Source organism: Epinephelus fuscoguttatus, linkage group LG3 (assembly GCF_011397635.1).
Source record: "Epinephelus fuscoguttatus linkage group LG3, E.fuscoguttatus.final_Chr_v1".
NCBI lineage: Eukaryota > Metazoa > Chordata > Actinopteri > Perciformes > Serranidae > Epinephelus > Epinephelus fuscoguttatus.
The window spans coordinates 18,882,203-18,906,639 of record NC_064754.1 but is presented as its reverse complement, the minus strand read 5'-3'; the positions used below and the strand labels follow the sequence as shown (position 1 = coordinate 18,906,639).

The 24,437-nt window shown below is 39.5% G+C and overlaps 1 protein-coding gene across 1 annotated transcript; it reads right to left on the bottom strand.

Moving 5' to 3' along the window:
- Positions 1-1,417: 1,417 nt before the first annotated feature.
- LOC125885798 (leucine-rich repeat LGI family member 2-like) lies at positions 1,418-11,520 on the bottom strand. The gene is made up of 8 exons (XM_049571581.1): positions 11,175-11,520; positions 10,919-10,990; positions 10,649-10,720; positions 10,241-10,312; positions 10,027-10,098; positions 8,444-8,613; positions 6,279-6,443; positions 1,418-4,674 (listed from the first exon to the last, which is right to left on the bottom strand). Exons 1-8 carry the CDS (start codon positions 11,348-11,350, stop codon positions 3,839-3,841), a joined length of 1,635 nt encoding a protein of 544 aa, XP_049427538.1. The 5' UTR covers positions 11,351-11,520; the 3' UTR covers positions 1,418-3,838.
- Between the last annotated feature and the right edge of the window lie 12,917 nt (positions 11,521-24,437).

Sequence of the window (24,437 nt, the reverse complement as noted above, 5' to 3'; positions counted from 1 at the left end):
ACATTTTGTCTGAATTCAGAATTTATTTCTACCTTGTTTGTATCAAGTAATGCAAACTTTGTGTCTCCACATTTTGTGCATTTTGTGGCACAAGTTACTTGAATTCGATGTTCATGTACTCTCAGTGCACAATGACAAACCCATCACTAACACTGGGCCACTCTTTTTTCTTCTTCAAAGATTAATGGCCCATCAAATGCAGTACAAAGCATCAGTCATAATCATTCCTTCAAAATGAACATGATTTATTACAAGTTATATTTTTTCTAAAGCATCTGACTGACAAAAATAAATGTGGCACATGCCAAGGTTTGGGAAGTATTCTAGTTGATCTATTAATGTATTTTAAGGTTTGCAGCCTCAATTGACTTTCATGTGCAAAACAGATGTTTCATAAATTGACAGAACTGAAGCCCTGATAAATATAACTGGTGTGATTAGGGACTTCACAGCAGCCATTTGACCTTTGACCCCTTATTCTGGGAGATCAGGGATTAGGGTCTCATGTTTCTTTTTTTGCCTTTGAGCGTGACTGTATACATTTCACACAGATTAAAGAAGATGCTCTCGTCTCATAGCGTGCACGAGGAGGAAAAAAACAGCCTGTAACCTGCAGCACTTCATGAAATAATTTATGACAGAGAATGCAATAATTCTACTTGCATGTGACATAGTGTCTAAGAACGTGGCGAAAGCTCTCAAATCCAGATTGTTTAGTAAATATCTGTCGCTGTTGGTATTATATAATGGACAGAAAATATATGAAGGCTACTTGGCAGCAGTGTTCGAGTCTAAAGTCTGGAGAGCAGGTGGGGAGAGATTTGACAAGAGTTTATCTCTGGAGAATTTTAAAGTGGGATCAATCATATCACCTCTCAGCACTGAATGACAATAATAACAGATAACTGATTATGACATATCCTCAAGCGTGTAGGTGTGACTTTAACATTGGATGGGACATATATGAAACAGGGGGTATAGGGGTCATCTCCCAGAAAATTCTGAGCACCAAATACTTAATGTCCTGCATGCTGGGGAATGTTTATGCACCAATGTGTGTCTTTTCTGCATCCATTTCTGGCGTGAATGTCTTAAATTTTGTCAAAAGTCAGTTTTTATTATGGGAGACAATTCACGTTCTAAATATTGAGGGTTTTTTGTCCCCTGCGCCCTCCTGAAATCTACACCTATGCATATCTTTGTTCTCTTGAATAAACCATATGATTGTATTATTTGTCCTCTGTTGCTGAAAGAAAATGCTGTCTCAGACGTCACATGCTGACAGCACTATCAATTTCAAACATGCTGCCTGAGGCACTTTGTCTCTGCTTCAGGACGCATTTTACAGCCTTTGCATCTGACAGGAATGGAGGGAGGACAGAGTGAAACACAGAAGAATACGATACATGTGGTTAAATGTTCTTTAATGCATTTCCACAAACTCATTCTTATGCAGGACATGAGGACAGACAGAAGGGCAATAATGTTTTCTGCTTTCAACGCAAACAAAAACATATTGCTTATGCTCGTTAGCATTTTGTAACATTAAGATGTTTGACCACGGGGTAATTTACACATCATGCTACTGTTACGTATGTGAAAAATGTTTATATTCCAAGCCATAATTAAATCTGTACAATACATGGAAAATAACAAAAGATCAGTATCTTCAAGAAAAGAGCACATATCTGTGTCTTAAGACCATGTAAGTGTCATTTTAAGTCACATAGCAGCACACACTTAACGTTGTGATTGTAATTCAGAGCAACACTCAGTATTATACACTTTGCATAGGAATCAGGAGTAAATTATATTTAGTTCTGACACTAATCAGGCACTCTGTTAATACAGTAGCTTGTTATAAATGCTGTGCAATTAGGCTGAAGCTCATAATACTAAGCTAATACATTCAGCTGTATTTCAGGGACAAACATCTTGAAGAAAACTTCTGTTTCATGCACATTTAAATCACATTAAGGAAGACATAACAGTTTCTGGGACGACATGACTTCAACATTTTTACTGACTGCTCAGAAGACAAGGTTCCAGCTGTCTCAAACAAATCAATTCATCCACAGAGTTTAGAGTGGACATTTTGTAGGGGTGGACAAATACCAAAATATCAATGTTACAGATACTAAGTTTTCGTTTTGAAGATCGATTCCAGCATCAATAGGATTGATACCAAAATAAGGATCAGTTTCCCTCTTCTATGTTATACCCAGTATTTAAGGAGCCAAACTGTCTCTGTAAACAATACCCTGTTGTTGTAAATACATCTAATACATCTAATACATGTATTTCTTGCCTCTCTACTGCTGTTGTCAAGTTGTGTGCATTAAAAAGACAAGCATAAACAACATATGCATCGTGCACACTCAGCGCACAAACTGACTAGTTTAATTCAACACATAACTGCAGTGATGACTGAACGAAAGAGGAAACTGGAATTACCGCCTCGCGGTTCTATGCCTCCGCGGTCAGTCAAGTTGCAGCTTACATGCACAAGTTCCCGAGTTATGACGGCCATAAAAGTATTTTCGCAAAACATTATGATGTGACAGTGAATTTGACCTTTGGGATGTATAATCATTTTATCCTGTTAGACAATTGTGTAAAGTTTTGACATAATTAGTTAATGAATTCTTGAGTTGTGGCCAAAAAAATAGATTTTAAGGTCACAGGGACCTTGACCTTTGATCTCCAAAATCCAATCAGACCACCCTTGAGTCCAAGTGGACATTTGTGCCAAATTTGGGGAAAATCCCTCAAAGCTTTCTTGAGATATTGCGTTCATGAGAACAAGATGAACGCAAGGTCACAGTGAATTTAACCTTTGACCACCAAAATCCAATCAATTAATCCTTGATTTCAAGGGGACATTTGGGTGTTCTTTAGATATCTTCACGTGAGTGGGACAGACAAACCGTCGGATGGACTGACAACCTGAAAACATAATGTCTCCGGCCACAGCTATCACTGCCATGGAGGCATAAAAACCACAAGAAAGAGAACTTGGAGCTGCAACAGAAAAGAAGGGAGGAGGGAAATGCCTCAGCATCCAGACACCCGGCACAAAGACAAAGTTCATTGAAAGAGTGTTTTCAGAGATGCTCAGGAAATCTATCTCCAGGTATGCTGTCGTCAAATTAACATTTTAGTCAAATTGGACCTTTAGTTAATGTTACATTTTCAAACCGTAACTGGTCGTCTTTAGTTGTTACTTTCGCAGACTGATTATTCACCTCATAATTCATGACACACTGTCCTCTCTTACATTAAAGTACATAAGCCGATTTTAACAGTAAAAAGTATTGGCGCTGGTATCAATATCAGCTATTCTGTCCCTGTATTACTTGTTTTCAGATTGAAACAAAATTTTGTGGTATCGCCCACCACTAACATTTTGCTTGCAGCGGTGGATCCCATCTCATGGATTGGCCAGGCTATATGGTAGCAATGGCCGAGATGGACCCCCCTTGGGTTGGTCCTTGCTTGTTTTACAGAATCACAATAAAAGCCATCACCTCTTACAATAATATCTAGTATGCCATAAAATTATCTTCATGCTGTTTTCATTTCAATGTTAACCATTTTTAAAATTTTTCTGTCAGCCTTCAGTTTGACAGTAACGACTTGGGACCAATCAAACCTCCATATTTGCTGTAAATGCATATGAGCTGCAGAAACTTGCCTAAGATGTTTGTCTCAAACCAAGAAAGATACATCTAGTTGCATAAGGACGATATGCAGAATTTGAGTCTCTTTTGTAGCATAAACACAAATACTGATCTAAGTGACCAACTCCTACTGTGATTAGTCATAGTTTTGCGAGGCATTATAAGCTTAAATCTACAATGATATTCTCAAAAACCATCGATTTGCCCTTGAAGCTGGAGGAGAAGATGAAATTCCTGCGGTCAGTGGTCATTACAGTAAAGGTCCGGGGCGACTGCACATAAATGTCCTTGAACTTGTGGAATGTTTTGGTCTCGGTATCCCAGAGGTAGATCTGTGTGAAAGAATAATCGCTGCCAAGAGCAAGGTAATGCCTGTCTGTGAAGGTGAAAGGCTGGAGGATCATCGCTCCCCGAGAAGGCAGAGCCTGCACCTCAGTGAACTGCTTATTGGCCCACTTGAGGACTTTAGAGTCACCGATGTAGCAAGTCATGGCCAGATACAACTCATTCTCCACCCGGAAAGCCTTGACTGCCACCACGTCGTCGACATTTGGGATTTCACTGTGAAATATGAACTTCAGGGTGCTCTTGTTCCACAGGTAGATGACAGGCGGCTGAGACCGACTGGTCAAGATGAGGTAAGACTTCCCCTCAGACTCGACATACTCAGCATCTGTATCACGAAACCACTCGTGGAGAAACTGGTAGGAGAAGAAACCTGTTTCATTGCGGTCCGGTTGGTCGGTCCACTTGTACAGTGTTGACAAACCCGCCTTGGAGCTGTCCACAATTACAAAGTACCACTCTCCATCCATTTGGAAGACTTCAATATCATTTGGCTTCGAGATGTTGAAGACCTCAATAGTTTGAAACTTTGTAAACTTGTTTTGTCGATCGTCAAACTTGTAAATATGGGAGCCTCCAAAGAGCTGGGTAACAATTATCAAGACATGGCTGTCGATCAGAACTGACCTGCACCCAACAACAGACTTCCCTGTGAAGATAAAGAAGTTAGAGGTGACACAACAACGAAAATGACAATAATTCAATTAAAGACTTATCCAAAGGCCCAGACACACCAAAATTACATCTAAGAACTAGTGACGACAAAGGCTGACGTTTGCCTGCGTCACGGCCAATAAGCTGCACTTGAACACACCAAAAAGACGACAGCCAATGGCCAACTAGCACATATGTTTTGTGCCTGCATGAGAGGAAATAACTCTCCATACCAGCAGGTGGCTGTAGTCTGTATTCGTCATTCAAAAGGGAAACCGTAAGACTGAATTCAAGGCGCTAGTTAGCCAGTTAATATATTAACAACACAACCTGATGTTGAAAGAACAAAAGATATCTACTGTGCTCTAGTGAACAATAACAAAAAGTTGTTTCTGCTGAAGAGCTCAATGCACAAAAAAAATCTTACCTCATATAACAAGTTTGTTTTAATGTCACTTCCTCTTTACTTTGTTTGCTTTCCTAACTTCCATTTCTCTTCTCATCACTAAGCTGACCTGCCAGTCAGAGTGATTTAATTCACTGACAGGCGCCACTGGTTTTGGCGCCAATTAAACGTGCTAAATCAACCAAAAACAACCTTCAAGAACTGACTAGTGCCAACCAAGCGGCAACCCCTGGGGCTGATAAAATGGAGTCAACAGTGAAGTGCCATAAACTGTAGTTCTTTAAATGGACACTTGAGGTTGGCCAGTCATTCCCCATAGACCCCCATGTTAAAATGCTCAGCTTCACAGGGCGGTGGTGGCTTAGTGGGTAGAGCAGGCGCCCCATGTACAAGGCTGTTACCGCAGCAGCCCTGGTTCAAATCCAGCCTGTGGCCCTTTGCTTCATGCCATCCCCTCTCTCTCTCTCTCTCTCTCCCCCTCCCACACCTGGCTGTCCTATCCATTAAAGACAAAATGCCCAACTTCACAGCAGATATAAACATGTTTACAGCCTGGTGCCAAAAAGAATGGTTTTGAGCTCCATAGCTATTTTCTAATTTTTAAGCCTGAAAGTTACGAATGACTAAAGACAGGTTGTCTGCCAATTGTGTCCTAAGCTTTTCAGTCAGATCCACCCCTCGCTCCCCCATGCTACCAGCTTCTAGCCCAAATATGGCCACTTTTGGCTCCAAAAAACAAGAAGACGACGGCCAAGGTGCCAAACTATAGGCTTTGAAACAGAAGTCCAAAAACCAATGCATGATGTCATGGTACATCCATTATTTTTACAGTCTATTGTGCCAACAGTGAGGGAAACACCACAAAAACTAGGGCGACAGACACTCGCAAATGGCCCAAACCTGACCAACAGACTACAGTCAGCTTGGTGTGTCAGTGCCATTTAAAAGATAGGGTGACATTATTAATAATATCTGACCAAAACCAACAATGTGTCAGTCTGTCTCCCAAGAAAAGAAAGTCATGAATATGCATGTTAATTTTCTTAATCAAATTAATCAATTAATCAAAACTTGTTCATGGGATCAATTCATTATTGGTGTTGTTTTTTTCATGAAATTTTCTGACTGTAAGAAAAATACAGAATATTATCATATTAATCCTGCAGGGAAAAAGATTTTGAGTTTTGTCAAACCTGTTATATTGTCAAATTTCCTAAAGTTCATTTCAATGTGATCCCACTCCATGATCACACAGCTGTTGGAGTTGGGGGCAGCCATCGCCACGTAGATGTCCTCTTTGAAAAAGAAAATGTCCGCTGACATGGACTGAATGGGAATGGACTGATGACGCACAAAATCTGTGAGAAGTGGACAGAAACAGAAACGACCAGTCTGCTGACAAAGTGATGGAGTCGACATTTAAAACCTCACTGCTTCACATTTTTTATGCTGTGAAAAGCTTCCGAATGACACTGTGTAGAATCATGGCTATCATATTCTGGGTTTAATATCTTGCAATATTTAATACAACGTACTTTCTATCATTCTTGTGTTTTTATAGTATCCTAAATGATGTGACTATTGTGAAAATAACATTTTTTCTTATTCTAAGGGAAAGAGAAGACTGAGACTCAAAGAAGAGACTAAAGGCCTGACTGTGATTGTTGTTGCAAAGAACCATTCGTAGCTGCAAGCACGAGGACCTACTTGCGTAATTCAGCACATCACACGGGTATTAAAAACAAACATAACAGTAAGTTGTGCTACCATATGGCCAACTAAAGCAGGGCACAGTATGCTTTGCTGGAGTGGTGTACTATATTCTGTAGTTTATCATCATACATAAGACACGGATAGGTCAAATAGCAAAACAGCCTATAAACACACAAATGTATGAGCTTCAGACTGCCGACAAGGGATCAAGCCCTCACCCACAATGTTTCAAGTTACCCATCAGATGAGCCCGTATTTTTCTTGGCACAATCAAAACATCAAATGCAGGGGTCATGTTTCAACAAACTAGCACTCATCAATAATGGTCTAAGTTTATGCATGATCCATGATTATAAGGATAAAAAAAAATTAGAAGTGGATGGCAAAAATATCATATTGTCAATATTTTAGAGGCCTGCTGAAAATTTGTTTTCAAGGGAGGTCATGTCTCACTAAGAGAGGTCAAGCTCCCCCTGGGTGTTTCTCAAAGTCAAAGAAGGATACTTAAAAGGCTGAACTTCAAGGAGGCTATATCATCCAATCCCATCAAAGGACTGTTTAAATATCAAGGATCCTTCAAAGTCTACCGAGGAGAAAGTCCTTCCTTCAGAGAATTTTAAAGGATGCATGTATATCCTCAGCGTGCATAAAGTACTCACAGTTCTTCGCACATGATTTGCTGGTGGAGCTTGACAGGATTTGTATTAATATCTACAGGAGTTCTTATCATACAAGAATGAAAAAGTATTGGTAGGACTCTTATAATTTACACTTTCAAATGTGTCCTCTGCCAAATAACATGTTTTTTAGGTGATTTTGAAAAGTTTTTAAATTAATCTGTCAGAGCAGAGATGGAGCGCGTGTTTTTTAAGTATAATTCAGAGATAGTTCTTCCTAAAATTCATGTGACTCTGAAAATACTGCTTACATGTGCTCCAACTGTATAACAGCATTAGAGAGTGTCAGAACTATCACAGTATTGTGAAACCCCCTCAATCTCCAGAGGGTTAATGACACACATCTGGGTGCACTCGCTAGCCTCTTCCAGTGTGTGTTCACTGAATGCTAAGAAGGGGTCTTATCTTGTTTCTGTATCAAGGAAGGATCCTTGACTTTGAGAAGCACCATCTGCCTCCCCTGCAGTTTGCACCAAGCGTGCAGACTGAGCGGTGTGGCTCTTCCAAAAATGCTTTTGGCTTTAATTACAGCGCCATGTGCGGTCACTTAGCTAACTAGCACATGTTTGCATGTTCATACTAAACTAAGATGGTGAACATGGTATAAACATCATACCTGCTAGATATCAACATGTGAGCATGTGTCAGCGTGGGCATGTTTGCATGCTGACATTAGCATTTAGCTCAAAGATTTACTTAAGCACAGGGTGCCTGAGTGCAGCCTCACAGAGCTGCTGGCATAGCTATAGATGTTTGCACCTGCATGTACATACATACGTGTGAGTGCTTTAAGAGACACACATGTTTCCAGGCCTGCAGTCTGCTTGTTTGTTTTTGAGTGCATGGTAGTGTCCTGTTGAATTATTGAACAGTTTTATTGATTTCTTTCTTTCTTTTTTTAACATGGCATCTTTAGCTGTGCCTGTGCCTATTCACAGTTGCCTTTGATAGTGTACTCTTCGTTTTACCTGTGGAGATGCACTCGCCCGGTGGAATAGGAAGGTCGTTGAGCCGCTTGCCCTTCATGTCACTGGGGCCTGCGCAGAAGACATCTGATACTGTGGCGTTTGTGTTTTTCAGCCACATCATCAGCCACTTGTTCTCACAGATGCACTGGAAAGAGTTGCCTCGGAGATCCCTAATGTACAACATGACAAAATCAGCTCGGACACATTTACTGAACACAATAACACACGTAATGTATCTTATATTGATAGGAGAAAAAAATGAAATGTTTTAGATGCCACAAAGACTCAAATCAGTGCAGTCAGCCTAAATCTATAGAGAGTTTCTGTAGCCTTTGTGACAAAACAAAGTAAAATTCAAACTTATACTACTTAATGATGGACAAAATAATAATCCTACATGCTGCAGGATTTTGCTCGAATTTGAACTTTAAATGAGAACAAACAGTAATTGGTATGACTTAATTAAAGGTCCAGTGTGTAGGATTTAGGGGCATCTGTTGGCAGAAATAGATATAATAAGTATGTTTTCTTTAGTGTACATACACCTTAAAATAAGAATTGTTGTGTTTTTGTTACATTAGAATGAGCCGTTTATATATACATAGGGAGTGCATCCGTGTCCTGACTGCCACGTTGCACTGCCATGTTTCTACAGTAGCCCAGAATGGACAAACCAAACACTGTTTCTAGATGTTATAATAAGGCCATTCTCGTTTTCACGTCAGCTACCATAATTAGCAGCCCCTCCATGACAACCAGCATCGAAGAAACCCTAATTTGTAATGTGGAACTGTTTTTGTCAGTTTAAATTTCCAAATCCATTTGTTTTGGAAAGTAAGAGACCTCTGCGGATTACTTGGCTCCTGGAGAAAAACCTCCTTAACATCTGGATCAGTAAAAAAGGTGAGCACACATTAGCAGGTCCTGGGCAGCATAAGTGTTGAAGAAACACTGATATGTAATGTGAAACTGCTGTATTCAGTTTTTATTTTCACCTTAATTATGGTCCATTTGTTTTGGAGAGGAAGAGACCTCTGTGGGTAATTCAGCTCACCGTTTAAACCTTGTTAACAATGAACACTAATGGAATTCTGACTAGAAGTTCGTGCTTGACGCTTGGGATAAATTTCAGCTGGTTGCAGTTGGCAATTCTCACCACTAGATGCCACAAAATCCTACTTACTGTTCCTTGAAGTATTGCAGAATCTCTTAACCAGCACTGGGTGATTGTTTGATGCATACATAAATAATTTCAGATGCAGTTTATGTTACAAAAAGGTTTTTCTTACAATCATTCACCGACAGGCACTTATGCATCGTTGTAAGGACAATAATGTTATTAAAAAATGATAATAAACTGACAATTTTAGCTGTAAATAGAAGTCACCATCAAACTATGATGCACTACAGAGGAGGAGGAATACAGAAACTTAACATTTGTGCTGTTCTTGTGGGGTTTAATGCAGCCAAACACAAAACGAAGCCTGAGTCAGCTTCACTTAGGAACGCAGTATGGAATAAGACAACACACACACACACACACACACACACACACACTGCTGACACCACAAGTGCTTACTCACAGTTCCAGCAATGAATCTAAGTCGAAAAAGAGATCTCTTGGCAGAAACCTCATCTTGTTATTGGCAAGCGATCTAAACCAGAGACACGACGAGACCAGAGAAATGACATCACATCATTGTCACTCCTGAGTCTGTCTGACTTTTAACATCAATCCATGTCTGTAATAATAAAGTGCTGGTGCTGCAGATGGTGTTTGGATGGCAGCAGACTTACAGATGAGTCAAATCTCGCAGACCACGGAAGGCATTTTTGGTGATCGTTTCGATCTTGTTCCCTTCAATGAATCTGTTCAATGAGATAAACATGAGTAAAAGAAATACAGCAGTGCATAATATCATCATGTCAGATAGGTTTTTTATATGAATAAATGGTGTGGCTATTGATACAGGAGAGGTAATGCACAGGGTTGTGGAGATTGAGATAGGTGGATTGAGGGGTGTGGCTGGAGAAGGAGAAATGATCTGCAGTTGTATTTACAGCATGATGTCATACAGCCTTTCAACATCATTATCAATTATCTACTGTTTTGCATTTAACTGTGAATATACTTAATTGATAAAGGAAATCACAAAACAACAAACACACATGAGGAAAGCAGTAACTTTGTCGACAAATACTCACAAATATTCTAGATGTGGGAGGCCGGAGAAAGCATCATCTTTGATTGTTGTCAAAGAATTTGCATTTAGAAGTCTGCAAAGGAAAAACATTGAGTAAACTGAAAATTAAAACTTCCCCCATTGGCACTTCAACTCCAAGTTTACCATGAGAGACAGAAAGAAAAGTTTGCATTACTGATAATCCATCTACTTTTTTGTTTGTGTGTCTCAAATGTCAGTTTTTAATCAGCAATCAATCAGTGACAGTTTCACATGACAAAATTGCACTTACAGCAGCTGTAGAGAGGGCATCAGTGAAAACATCCCCTCTGTGATTTCAGAAATAGATCCATTTACCATGCTCCTGTTGGAAGAAAACAAAAGTCTTACTCGGGCTGGGGCATTTTAACACCCTGTACCAGACACACCAGAGCCAACTCTGCAGGGAAGCACCCAGCAGCAAGCAAATTGTCTCCTTGAACGCAACACTGATTGCTTTCCTCTTGACTAGCTGTATAGATAATCCACAAATACGATGTGTTACTCACAGTGAGTTGATCTCACTCGGTATAGTCCGGGGGATCTGTGAGGTACCGACGCAGATGATGGTCTCCTTGGTGCAGGTGCATCCTGAAGGGCATTTGAAATTCCTTTTAGATTCAGCCGCTCCATAAATACACAGAAGCGCCAAACCGGCCAGTAGCCACTGCTGTGTGGATGTCATGTTGCTTCTTGAGCATTAATAATAGTAAATGAGGTCGTGGTCGGTGCTGGCAGCAGCTTTTACCCGCCTGGGCGACATCAGAATGCAGCACAAGTGGAAAGCCCTGACACAGGCTGATACGGCTGCAGCTGCGTCCCGGAAGGCTGTTTCGAGCATCGGGCAAGGGGGGAAAAACAAAAGCGTCGAGTTGTCAGTAATCACAATGGTAATTTGTTGAGAAGAAAGACGCTTAAGATTAGAGTGAATGTGTATTTAGATAGGGACTGTTCTTTATTTATCAGAGGAGGGGGGTGACTTTGTTTTCTTGTTTTATTTTGACCCTCCCTGAAGCTGCAAATACTTTTCCTTGAGCCTCCTTCCACCAAAAAATAGTTATTAGTTTTTGAAAACTTAACCTTTGATGTTTAAAACTTAAAAATTAAAGATGGAATCCTGAAGTTGAAAAAAGCTGTGTTTTTTTTTTTTAAAAAACTCTTGTCGTGGTTAGTTAGCACAAACGGTTTATTTTGGCAAATTTTTAAATGAGATGAAAAATAAAGCTATTTTAATAAAACTGACCTTTTGCTAAGTCCCGCCCCAGGACACAGACTGGCCAATCATAATGTAGCATTAGGCGGCTCAGACCAGGGTCCGACCACAACACAGCTGTGCTCCATTGACTCTAATGCAATCATTTCAGATTTCCTTCATTTTCAGGCTGGTTTTGTGGATTTGGAGCTAAATGTTGTGCCTGGGGCACGTCGTGTATTAATGATACTCGTTACCTGGAGAGGTTGGAAAAAGATATACGCTTCTTCCCTGTTCCAAAACCAAAATGAAACCCTGAAAAGTGTAGGGTTAGCTAGCTAGCTGCTGAAGATATAGCTTACTGAATGTATACACATGCTGCTTTTGCTTTGACATGATTATAACAGTGAAACAAAGGCCGACCCTGCTGTACAGGAACCAGTGAAGGGAAGCAGGGAAACTTTGCTGATATTCAACCAGCTCTGTGTCAACACAGTGTGCGCAAATGAAGGTTGGTTGACTTCCCCTGGAGATCCCTGCCCGTCTGGTGGCAGTGGCACAGGGGGTGAAGCCAAACACGGTTCATCTGCACACACTGTGATGCCACACAGCTGGTTCAATATCAGCAAAGTTTCCCTTTATATTCATTGTCTTGTGTGGCGATCAGCAGTGACGTGATGGTTCACTTTTACACTGTGATCTGTAGCCTATAGTTCGGCTTTAGCTTCTAACTATCTTTGTCTTTTTAACCTGTTGTTGCTGCTGAGTCAGTTTGACATCCTGGATATATCCTTCAAACACAGACTGTAGACCCCTCTGTCTGCTTCTCTCTGGAATCACTGTTTCATTTTTCCTAAAATATGATCATATTTCTTCAGGGAGTGCAGTTAGTTACAGTGTGGGCTCCATGCTTACTCTGACAGCTTGTCGGACCATCACAAAGGGGCGGGGCAGAGAACCAACTCAGCAGTATATCTGACAGTGCTGTACACAGGACGGAATGTTTAAAGTGCTAGTCAAGGTGGAGAATCAATACAAAATGGCACTAAAGCACAAAAATGCTCGGTGGTTATTTCCGCATCACAGAGAGCATTATTATTAAACACATATTTAAAATGTGCATGCACTTGCAGACTCAATCACGTGACACACTCAGCATACCAGAGCACTTTGACTTCGTTAGTACCATAAAGAGAGTGCATTAAAAAGTAATGCTGTCTGTAGGCCATAAATTATATCATCATTACTCTCTCTAATGCATGTACACAAATAATCCTCCCAACTGACAAATATTCTCCTCTAATCAATTTTCGGTTTGATTGAGATAGATGTCACTGATGAATGTCTGAGTTAAGAGCTCTGCACTGTGAACACAGACACACAGTGGTGGCGTGATCGTCTATGTGTGTGCTGTTACATGATTACACCACTAGAGGGAAGCTGCTGATAACCAAAAACTTAAACATATGTTAAATGTTCTCTTAGTTACTTTCTACTGGGAAGATATCTTTCTATGCATATATAACCTCTTATTTCAATGCTGTGGAAGCTACTTTAAAGGCAAAGCTTTGCAAACTACAACTACTTCACAGTGGAAGAAGTTGAACTACAGCAAAGCTACAATTAGGAGAAATCTAATTTGGTTAACTAAAAAAGAGTAGATCAAACAACAAATTACTGTACATGATTGATTGATTGACTGATTTTTTATTTTGTGTCGTGCACACTTACATGTGCCCAACCCTCATGGGTTTACAAGAGACCATTATAGTTGCAGTAACAATCCAAAGTGCATGTTTTTTAACTATTCAGTCCAGAAACAGAATACTCTGTCCTCTCTCCCAGGCCTAGCAAAGAAATTTAGCTTCCTTATGTCCTCATATACAGGAGCATAAAAGAAGAATTGAACCCATTTTCAGCATCACGTTAATTACACAACAAACAAATCTTTATGAGACAATAAGTTCGTAGTTTTGGTACCATATGTCAACAGATCACACTCCTAACTGTACATGTGATATGAAATGTTAACAATACACAATACAAAAAGTCACATGCCAACAAAAAATGTCACTCAACTGTTTATTGCAAAAAGTGCCCACTTGTTCATAGGTCATATAGAAACCAAAACATAAGCTAAATGTCCACTACTGGTGGGAAAGTGCAAGAAATATTAGCTTAGGTTCAATATACAATGTCCATCAGTCAGACACCTGCCTTCAGAAACTACAGTCCAAGCAGGATTACTCAGTCAGCCAGGTAACTTCTAAAATAGCATGCAACGACTTCTCTGAACATTCATTCATCTTCTAACCGCTTCATCCTCTTGAGGGTTGCGGGGGGGCTGGAGCCTATCCCAGCTGACATCAGGCGAGAGGCAGGGTACACCCTGGACAGGTCGCCAGACTATCACAGGGCTGACACATAGAGACAAACAAACATTCACGCTCACATTCACACCTACGGACAATTTAGAGTTATCAATTAACCTAGTCCCCAATCTGCATGTCTTTGGGCTGTGGGAGGAAGCCGGAGTGCCCGGAGAGAACCCACGCTGACACAGGGAGAACATGCAAACTCTGCACAGAAGGGCTCCCACACCCGGGATCGAACCAGCAACCCTCTTGCTGTGAGGCGACAGTGCTAACCACCACACCACCATACCGCCCCTTCTTGGAACGTTTGTTCATAATTAATAATAATAATCAACACTTCACTTAGTAATCATCATTCCTTTTCTTCTTAATGGCCCCAAATGGTTTGTAGTTTCAATGGTCAACTACAAAAACATGGCAAAAAAAAGCAATTTGAAGATCTGAATCACTATGCAAACATGAATGTAAATGAACTACCAGAAAGCTACTGCATAATCTAGTAAAAGTACTAGTTTAATTTTGAGTAGCTCACTGGGGAGCCCAGTAGCTTTGTAGGTAGAGCAGGCGCCCCATGTACAAAGGCAGTATCCTTGCTCATGGCCCCTTGCTGTATGTCCTTTACCATCTCTCCCTCTTTTACTTGTCTGTCCTGTCATTGGAGGCAAAAAGCCCCCAAACTAACCTTAAAAGATTATATGTAGTTTACTGCTTCCCAACACTGCTTGTAAAATGTGTAACAAAAGCAGAATAACACTGAGAACAACTCTGCACACAAATGTATTTATTCAGAAGCGTAACTGAAATAAAAATTGCTACAACATATCAGAATGCTTCTTTCTTTCCCTTTTCAGGTTGTTTTCTTGCAGTTCTTTGGATTTTAGGCCAGTGTTTGCAATTTTATAGCTGTAAATGTGTGATATGAACCAAGCAGTTACATGTTTTATGTAGTAAATTGATCAGGAGGAGGAGGAGGATGTTGATGATGATACTTTAATTGTGAGATTGAGTCTAAATTTTTTCTTGCCTCACTGCAGCGCCATCATAAGGACAAACATTTTGGACAGGAATCATACATTAATCAACAATCGAGACCCTTCAACGTGCATTTGAACATGATTAAGCTCCATGTTTAGTTTTATTATTGACTACTGCACAATTGAATGCTCCACTCTAACCTTATTAAAACTGGGACTCTGTTTCTTTGATTTGATTGCAGCAATCCATATTCACTGTTCAGGACATGACTGGGGTCAGAGACAGTGTTGTTGGCCAGCCTCTATATGTTTGTTGTTTCACTTGATTTTTTGGTTTTGTAACCCACAATCATGGCCCCAAAGCTACGAAACTGACATTACATTTGCTCTTAATACCACATAGTACCATTGTTCATAGAAAGAAGTATCAACTGAACAATAGGGTTGTTAGATGTCGCAGCAGGCCCTAACAAGGTGCTGACCTTTGCTGGAGGACCAGTAGTTTATGAGCATGAGTGAAACCGAATACCCATTGCCAGAAGGGGGCAACCGTACGTGTCTGCCATTGCTGGCATAATTCATGGCAGCTCTACATCTAGCATTGCTGTTTTTAGGCTAGAGTATCTCTGAAACACTCAGGACACGTGCAAGATGAAACCAGATGATGCCACAGCAAACACCTCTTCACCATTTCTTTCTAGACGACCGTCAACGTTTTTACATTTAGTCTCTGTAGAATACAAACTGAGCTCATATTAGGCTCAGCCATTTGTTTCTCATGAACATGAGGAGATGTGTTTTACTCATCATGACCTCTGACACAGTGAATGTCATATTATTACATTCTGACCATGTTTAGGATGTCTGCACAACTTAATGAACACAATAAAGGCAACTTGTTTTTGGTTACTCACAGATCAAACAACAACATGTGAAAGACGTTATTCATATTCCTTTAGTCTGTAAGAGTTGTCAGATCAAAGAATCAAAAGGCTTTTTCATAAAAATGAATCCTGAGTGCTGTAACTCTGTTTATCTGATGTGCTGTCTGTTGGAGCTGCATCATATGAATGATTCATAATTGATATATTATCTGAAGCCTAATTTTTATACAAGTAATATTCATATGGTTTAAAAAAAACAAAACTATTTGATTGTATTTCCCACCTTTGCTGAGAAACAGTTTTGTGTGAAAGGAATTAAAGGCCTGTCCCATATAGACACCTTTCCCAAATATAGGCCTGTTAATTTCAACGATTTACGCAAATAATAGCCCGGGCTATTCATTGAAATTTTACGTTAGTTATGAAAAATATTACCATGAATTAATTTAGTGACTGCTCTTGGGAGAGCACTAGGATCTGTTGTCGACAACTTTTAAATATGTGAATATCTGGGTATTATGATGCCAGGCCCAGTGCCAGTGTCTCCCCTATATTAGATTATGCTTCAGGGATATGGGGATTCAAACCATGTATAATAGCACATTTTCTTTTAGGTGTGAATATGTTTGCTCCTCCTCTGGCTGTTCAGGGTGATATGGGTTGGATTCTTGGATCAGTGACATAAAATTGTGAAATTACTGTTGATTACTACATTTGTCTTTGGAATGAATCGTACAATTCGTAATGAGCTACAGAGCTTCATGCTGATTTTGCAGAAAACTGAATTACAACATACTGTATGTAAAGGAATAATTTATCATGCAGCATGAAGACAATTAGAAGAAAGTTACTGGCTAGATTCAGGGGCGTAAATACAGACAGTGGAGGCAGTACGGGTTTACTGGGGCCCATCGGGTCTAGTAACAATCTAGAACAAAATTATATGTTATTATATGTTTACAGAAACTATAAAACTATAATAAAAACAACCCTCAGTTTGATGAATAATACAGTCATATGCAGATTTGCAGTGATGATGATAATATGTATGTTGACGTTGTCCAATGTCAAGTCTGTATTTGATCATGTGATGATACTATAAAATATACAGTAGCTGCTTTGACGCACCGGCACTACAGCCTTTCATAGTAGTGTGCGTCAAGGCCCATCCTAACTACCATACGCCACTGGCTAGATTTGACAGAAATGGTCAAAAGATACCCTGTTAAAACCAAAATTATGAACAGATATATAAATCAAGCACAAATATAGCACTGAACCTTCTTGTGTGTGCATTATACAAATTGGGAAAAGCTGAGAATGTATCACACGGTCTTCTATATTATTGTTATTATGTTCTGAGTCAAGATGATCTAAATTTAATTAAATGTCTGCTCAAAATCCAGAAATGTTTTGGTGCACTGATAATGTCAGAATGGATGGTTAATGGTTTTAATTTTAATGCCTATACAGTGTCTACAATTGTGTGTAATGCTTGGAAAAAAACAGCAGGATGGTTTATTTGTTTATTATTTCTAGTTCATGATGCTACTCTGGTTTCTGAGTAGCAGGTAGCAGTAGTAGGTTTCTGGTTTCTGCCGTCTTTATTTTCTGAGGAGGCTGAGGTCGACATCTTCCGGACAATGCTGAGGATGTCTCTCAGTCAGTGCTCTTCTGTTTGCTGCTGTATGCTGGGGCAGCAGGTTAAGTGAAGCGAATGTCAACGGACTCAATAAACTGTCCCACAAGGCCAATAAAGTTTTGGGGGAGGAGGTGGACTCTGTGCTGGCCGTGTCACAGAGGAGGACGCTTTCAGTGATGAGTCATCTTGGATAATGTCTCCCACCCACTCCATGATGTGCTGTTAAAACACAAGAGTACATTCAGTGCTCAAGTAATTCCCTTGAGATGCACCACAGAGCACCACAGGGAGTTGTTCCTGCCTGTGGCCATCAAACGTTTCAACTCCTCTCTCAGAGTGCGAGACACTCTTGGTGCTTCTCAAAGTCAAGGAAGAATCTTATTGCAATGTATTGCTTCTTCAACCTTGTGATATTCACAAATTGTTCAACTTATCCTTCGGTAAAAGTGACCTTGATGCTCACAGCGATCATTAATCCTCCTTAAGTGAATTGTCATGATCGCTGGTGTAGGGTAACGCTCTAATCCCCCTACATCCAGTGAACTAGTGCACATTTGACACTTTCAAATCCAAAGATGACCTTTTGCCCTTTGAACCATGAAACCCTTGAGGTTTGGGAGGCGTAACCTGGAGCAGTGCAGAGTCTGGCTGCTGGTGACTGCCTCACAGCAGGTGTTCAAGCTCTCAAACTTCTCCAGTTCCCACTCAGGAGCTGCAGGAGGCTCAGGAGGCTCAGGAGTCTCAGGAGTCGGTATCAGAGAGTCACCGGGGCTGCTAGATGGCACGACCAGACAGGAAACACCAAGATATAAAGTTGGAGTTATGCATATGTTCAACAAGTCTCTGCTCATGATATATTACAAAACCAGAGCAATCTATCATGATTCTATTTTAGTGTTTCCATCATCATTGCAATGATCATTTTAGTATGATTTGATTTGTCTTTATTGTCAGAAATTTGTCATGCATCCCAGGACATTGTTTCATTTATGTTTCACATAAATACAATAATACAAAACTCATTACCAGTGGTATATGGTTACAACAGGCTCCAGTGTGCGCAGTTATGATGTGCCCTAAGGCACACTAATTACTAGCCCCTGCTCGTTACATTCAGTGTTCGACCCAGGCTACTTAGAAGCCATACTCTGATTTAATAGGTTGACAGACTGAGGAACAAATGAGTTCTTCAGCCTGTTCAGTCGAGCCTGTGGGACTCTAAATCCTCTTTAATATATTGACCTTTTGACCTCTAGACTGGGTATAGATTTGTGCATCTTTTTATACACATTTTCTCAAAGTTCAGCCTGGCATACACAATGTTTTTGAAAACTGTTGAATATTCACTAGAATTTAAAATAATGTTTTGTGGGCTTGAATAATATTTGACTGCACAGCATGAGTTTGTAATGAACAGTGATGTCATGTAACTAATGTACTAAAGTGCGCTATGTACAATTTGCTGTAGTTACTTTATAAATTGATATTTTACATGCAAACAATAACATCATATTAAAAATAATATAAGCAATGCATTGTTACAGATGGAACTATCCAACAGAGTATGTAGAAATAGTTAAAACACTTTGAATGAATGACTAGTGATGGACAGAGGTGGGACCAAGTCATTGTTTAAGAAGTCACTAGTAAGTCTCAAGTCCTAAATCAAGACTGGCAAGTCCCAAGTCCTAAACTCTGAGTTCTGAGACTGAAACAAGTCATAATGTGTCCCTCACTAAATGTAATGCCACTTCAGTAACAGAGTTGAAATATATTAAATTAGAAGAAATATATTAAATTAGAGCCATACACTCTCTCTCTCTCTCTCTCTCTCTCTCTCTCTCTCTCTCTCTCTCTCTCTCTCTCTATATATATATATATATTTACAAAAATCATGACTGCTTTTTAAAATTTGTATTTATTAGTTAAAATTTGTTAAAACAAGTGTGACAATAACTGTCCTGTTTTGTTGTATTGAACTGATCTCATATTGGAAAAATCTCGATAACTTTCTCTTCCCACATTAGTAAGACATTTTATCTAAGACTTAAAGTGATATTCTATATTGTTACCTGTTTCATGTCTAATGAAATAAAAAGCTTATTGTTAATGTTAGTTGATTTGAGAAGGGAAATTAACTGATTCATGGCACACTTTTTTAATAACATACTTTTCCATCTTTGAGCTTGGGGGAAGGTACCAAATATTTTCAAGTCAAAAGGCTCAAGTCCGAGTAAAGTCACGAGTCATTGATGGTGTTAGTAAATTCCAAGTCAAGTTGCAAGTCTCAACTGGCTTGCTGGCTTTCCATAATCGTAAGTGCTGCTATTGCTATTCAAAAAATAATATTATGATAACCATAACTATAGTTATAATAAATCCAGTATAGTTGTAATAACTTTTACTTTATGAGAATCCTATTATTTAATGATGGAGACCCTGTTTCAGACAATCAAGTGGTTTTACAGTAATTCATATAATTTAAAATATGATGGTATGACAAAAGCGTTGATTAGATAATATTTGTTTAATGAAATATTACATTAGTTGTTCCACCTGGTTTTGTCTAAATTTTAAGACAAAATTACATAATTTGTTTTAAATAGGCTTTTAATTTTTACTTGTTTTTACTCTGTACTTTACTATGTACTAATACGCCTGCCTAATGCACAACATGAACCTAGTTTCTAAGAGACAGGGTTGAATATCCCATCTCCTACTTTGACTTTTACACTTTCCATTTTGTGATCACATTAATTTAAAGATGTGTGCAATCTGATCAGCTCATATTTGTTGGTAGGAATCTGGCTAATCAGAGCTTTTGTTGCTGCTCTGTGGATTAAATTAATTATAACTTTTTATGATATGAAGTATTGCAGAAATCTACAGCTACTACACACTTACCGGGGTTTACCAGTGCTTACAAGCAGCCCATGTGGACCCAAGTCTGCTCTATGAGTGGCCAAACAACTGTCCGACCAACGCTTGTCAACTCTGGAAATCTGTCACTGTAAAATCAACACTTGTTAACGCTGGAAGATTTGCTGTGTAACCATTCAACTTATCCTTCACACTCGCACGGTTATTTTTAGAGCAGGTATACATATTGTGTATTCTGTATCAACATCTGAAGAGTCTAAAGGTGCGAGCGAGGGTTGAGAAGATCTTCACACGGACTGTTTGTGGCGTTGATTAATGGTGCTCATGATTTAACACCTGCTGTTTTAATGTAGCCACTGTAAGAAACTGATCTCAACATGCTTGCGTGAGCGGTGTCCCCATTTTAAATAGCTGCCTAAATTTATCAGCTTTGTGGAGGTCAGTTCAACCTGTGTGTGTGTGTGTGTGTGTGTGTGTGTGTGTGTGTGTGTTTTGGCACAGAAAGAGAAAATCAGATCTTTGACAGCTCTGACTTTGAGGAAACACAGACTACATATGCATTGTTTATCTAACTGAGATCTATCATGAAACACTTTTATTAATAATAAAGGAGGCATCTGTGCAATAATTTCATGAATATTTATGGAACTATGGTTAATTTTTATTTGTTTTATCTATTAGAATTCAAAAATTGGACTGAGAGGAGTGACTGCAAACTGATTAAAAGATTTCACAGGCATCATGCACTGCTCTGTCATCTGATAGCAATTATAGGTTTAATTTATTGATGTGAAACCGAAGCTTGAGTCGTGACCTTTACTGCTGTTTGTCTTTGCAAGGCAGCAGCGCAACCGATACAAAGTATTCAGATCCTTCACTGACGTAAAGGTACCGATACACTAATGTGAAATTACTCCATTACATTATTGGAGTCCATACATCTAGCAAAAAATATATTGAAATATCAAAATAAAAGTGCCTGTTCTGCCAAAAAACAGCTCCAGTGAGTGACATACTGTATTATGCAGAATATCATTATATTGCTAGTTAGCTTACACTGCTCCATATACATTTTAGTATTTTGGGTCCAGTGGTTTCCAGTGTAGGGGTCGGACCCTTTGAAGAATTGCAAGATAAATATGAGAGGTCTTGAGATGATTAATGTGAGAGGACAGAAGATAAAAGGTTCAGTTCAGTCAGACAGCTCACATTTAAATGTTTATTTCAACTGCAGAACATAGTCAGGGTTTGGCGTCTAGAGTCTGGCCTCATTGCTCCCTGCAGATATGTTTACATGAGATATTAGGGAGTGATGATTAAATATTCCCCCCCCCCCTTAGCTGGAGCCTGCAGGTGGATGCTGGGGTGGAGGTAGGGTTGAAATAGCTACTGATGCGGGGCAGCAGCATAGACAATGCCAAGGGAGAGCTGGGTGGCAAATTGGAAGGGTGTGTTTTGTAAATGACATATGGGGTGTGACGTATGACGTGTGTGTATGAATCAGTGCAGCTCAAGTTGGCTGCCCGAACTAGCTCGCAGGCGTCGCTCCATTTATTCCTTTCAGAGCTCAACAATAAGAATTAAGAGCAAGTAAAATGCCGTGTGGGGCTACAAATCTAGCTATTTCTATTTGTATAGGGTCAAGTAAAAATTGACTTTGGGCGAGACTCTGCCTTTTCATCAGGGGCCACGAGCCAAAAGGGTTAGCAATCACTGTATTAAACTTTGCAATGTGATTTATTTTAAAAGCTTAGTCTATAAAGTAACGAATTAATGAATGCAGCAGAATAAAAAGTATTATATTTCCCTCTGAAAAGTGGAGTAGAAGTATAACGTAGTCTAAAATATACTAATAACAAATACTCAAGCACCTCAAACTTGTACCTAAGCACAGTACTTGAGTAAATGTACTCATAAAACAGATTGTTTCTAAGAGGCTGCACCACATTAATGACACCAAGAGTAAAAGTGGGATTTGAGGGTGACAAAGGCTTTATACTGGTGGCCTCTGTCCTTGATATTGCTGTCAGTGTGCCCTCCACATGCAGCAACTGTTGGCCCAACCCCTCCCTGCTGCATACCACCAATCTGGGGCCCTGTCCAGAAACAACACTTGTGTCTTCAACACTTAGACAGAGCTCTAATAACTAGATCATTACTCTGTGAGTTAACAATATTCAGTATTGTCTCATAGCAAACTAAACAAAAATCAGTGTTGAACACTTAAGTCTTTGGTTGCTTTTGGTCCATGAGTCCCACATGGCTCAGTGGTGGGAGTGGAATAAATTCAAGTGACACAAATCTAAGACTACATCTACAAATGACTGGATGAACGTGTAGTAAATTCTTTGAGCTGGCTGGCACCAGCTGGTGGGGAATATTTTTCTCCATCAAGGAAAGGCAGCTGTTTGAGTGAGAGGGCAGAGGACTGATGGCATTCTCAGGTCCACAAATGTTATTGTGCCAATATTTACTAGCTTAGTACATTATCCATTGAATATTGTTCCAGTGTTCTTTGCACAACAGAATCACTGTACCACTAGATCACAGCCCTATACACTAACAGTGTGACCTGTGTGCAGCGTTTGTCCATTTGTTGTTCTATCTTTATGTGTATGTTGCTTTCTTCTTTGTCTTTATTTAGCTTTGTGTCTGGGCTGTGTAAATGTTCCTGCACATTAACCCTTGACGCCATGTAAATATAGTAAAAGCTAGTGAGAACGGGAGTCGGATTTGTTAGGTTTTAAACACACATGGTCAATGAAGTTGAATCTTTAGATCCCGATCCACGAAAGCCTCAGCTGAGGCTCTGAATAGAACATGTTTGGCCTTTATAAAGCTCTTTTAAAGTCAAACTTTAAAAACATTCAACAGTATGTTTAAAATAGCCTTAAAATGCCAGCCCAGTTGCCAGGAGAAAGTGTTGGCTTTGTACAGTTGTGCAAACCATACCTTACATTTGTATGTTTCATGTGTATCACATCAAATTCCTAAAGTTACATAATATATGAGCTGACCTTCTCAGCAGGAGGTGGCGGGCCACTGTTTGAGACAACAACAACAACAAAACTGCTTATGATTTAGTGAGTCATTGCTGTGTTTCAAGCACCTTTCTGGACACCAAACATGGGCACTTGTAGTGATCCGTTGCTGTTTATCCACTGGGTATAGTGCCACAAAAAGTGGCAAACACATCGCTGCTTTTCCAGCGGGGACTGGGCCCCTTAAACTAGGTATTTTAAGCCAAAGCATGACCTTTTGCTAACAATAATTGATTTTTGTACCTAAATCTAAAAACATGTTAACTGCAGTGTTGTTGAAATGTAACATTTTAACGTATCTGCTACATAATGTGCAAATGTAATGTTTCCATGGTTTGCAGAAATGTACATTGCCAACATTTCTTCTGGCAGTTGGGTTGGAAACGCACACCAATATATCAGAAGATAAATTACCGCAAAACTTCAATTAAAAGCATAGTCCCAGTTAGACGCCCTGTCCCTTTTACTAGACCGGTGTAGCTACACATTTTGTCAAATAAAGGCCTGTCTCAATTAGAGGCCTGGTCTGGTTGCCAAGCAGTTAATTTTTCTTATGGAAGCTCTTCGGATGTATAAAACTGAGTTGTTGGCTACCTCAAATTTTGTGTCTATTCATCAATTACCTGGCAAGTTATTCATATTTCTTTAGTCCATAAATGCCCTCAGATCAAAAGAATCAAAAGGGTTTTTCATACAGATAATCATGATCATGATTGACTGATTTTCTAAAGCCTAATTTTTACTCAAGTAATATTCATACTTCTTTAAATAATTTGATTATATG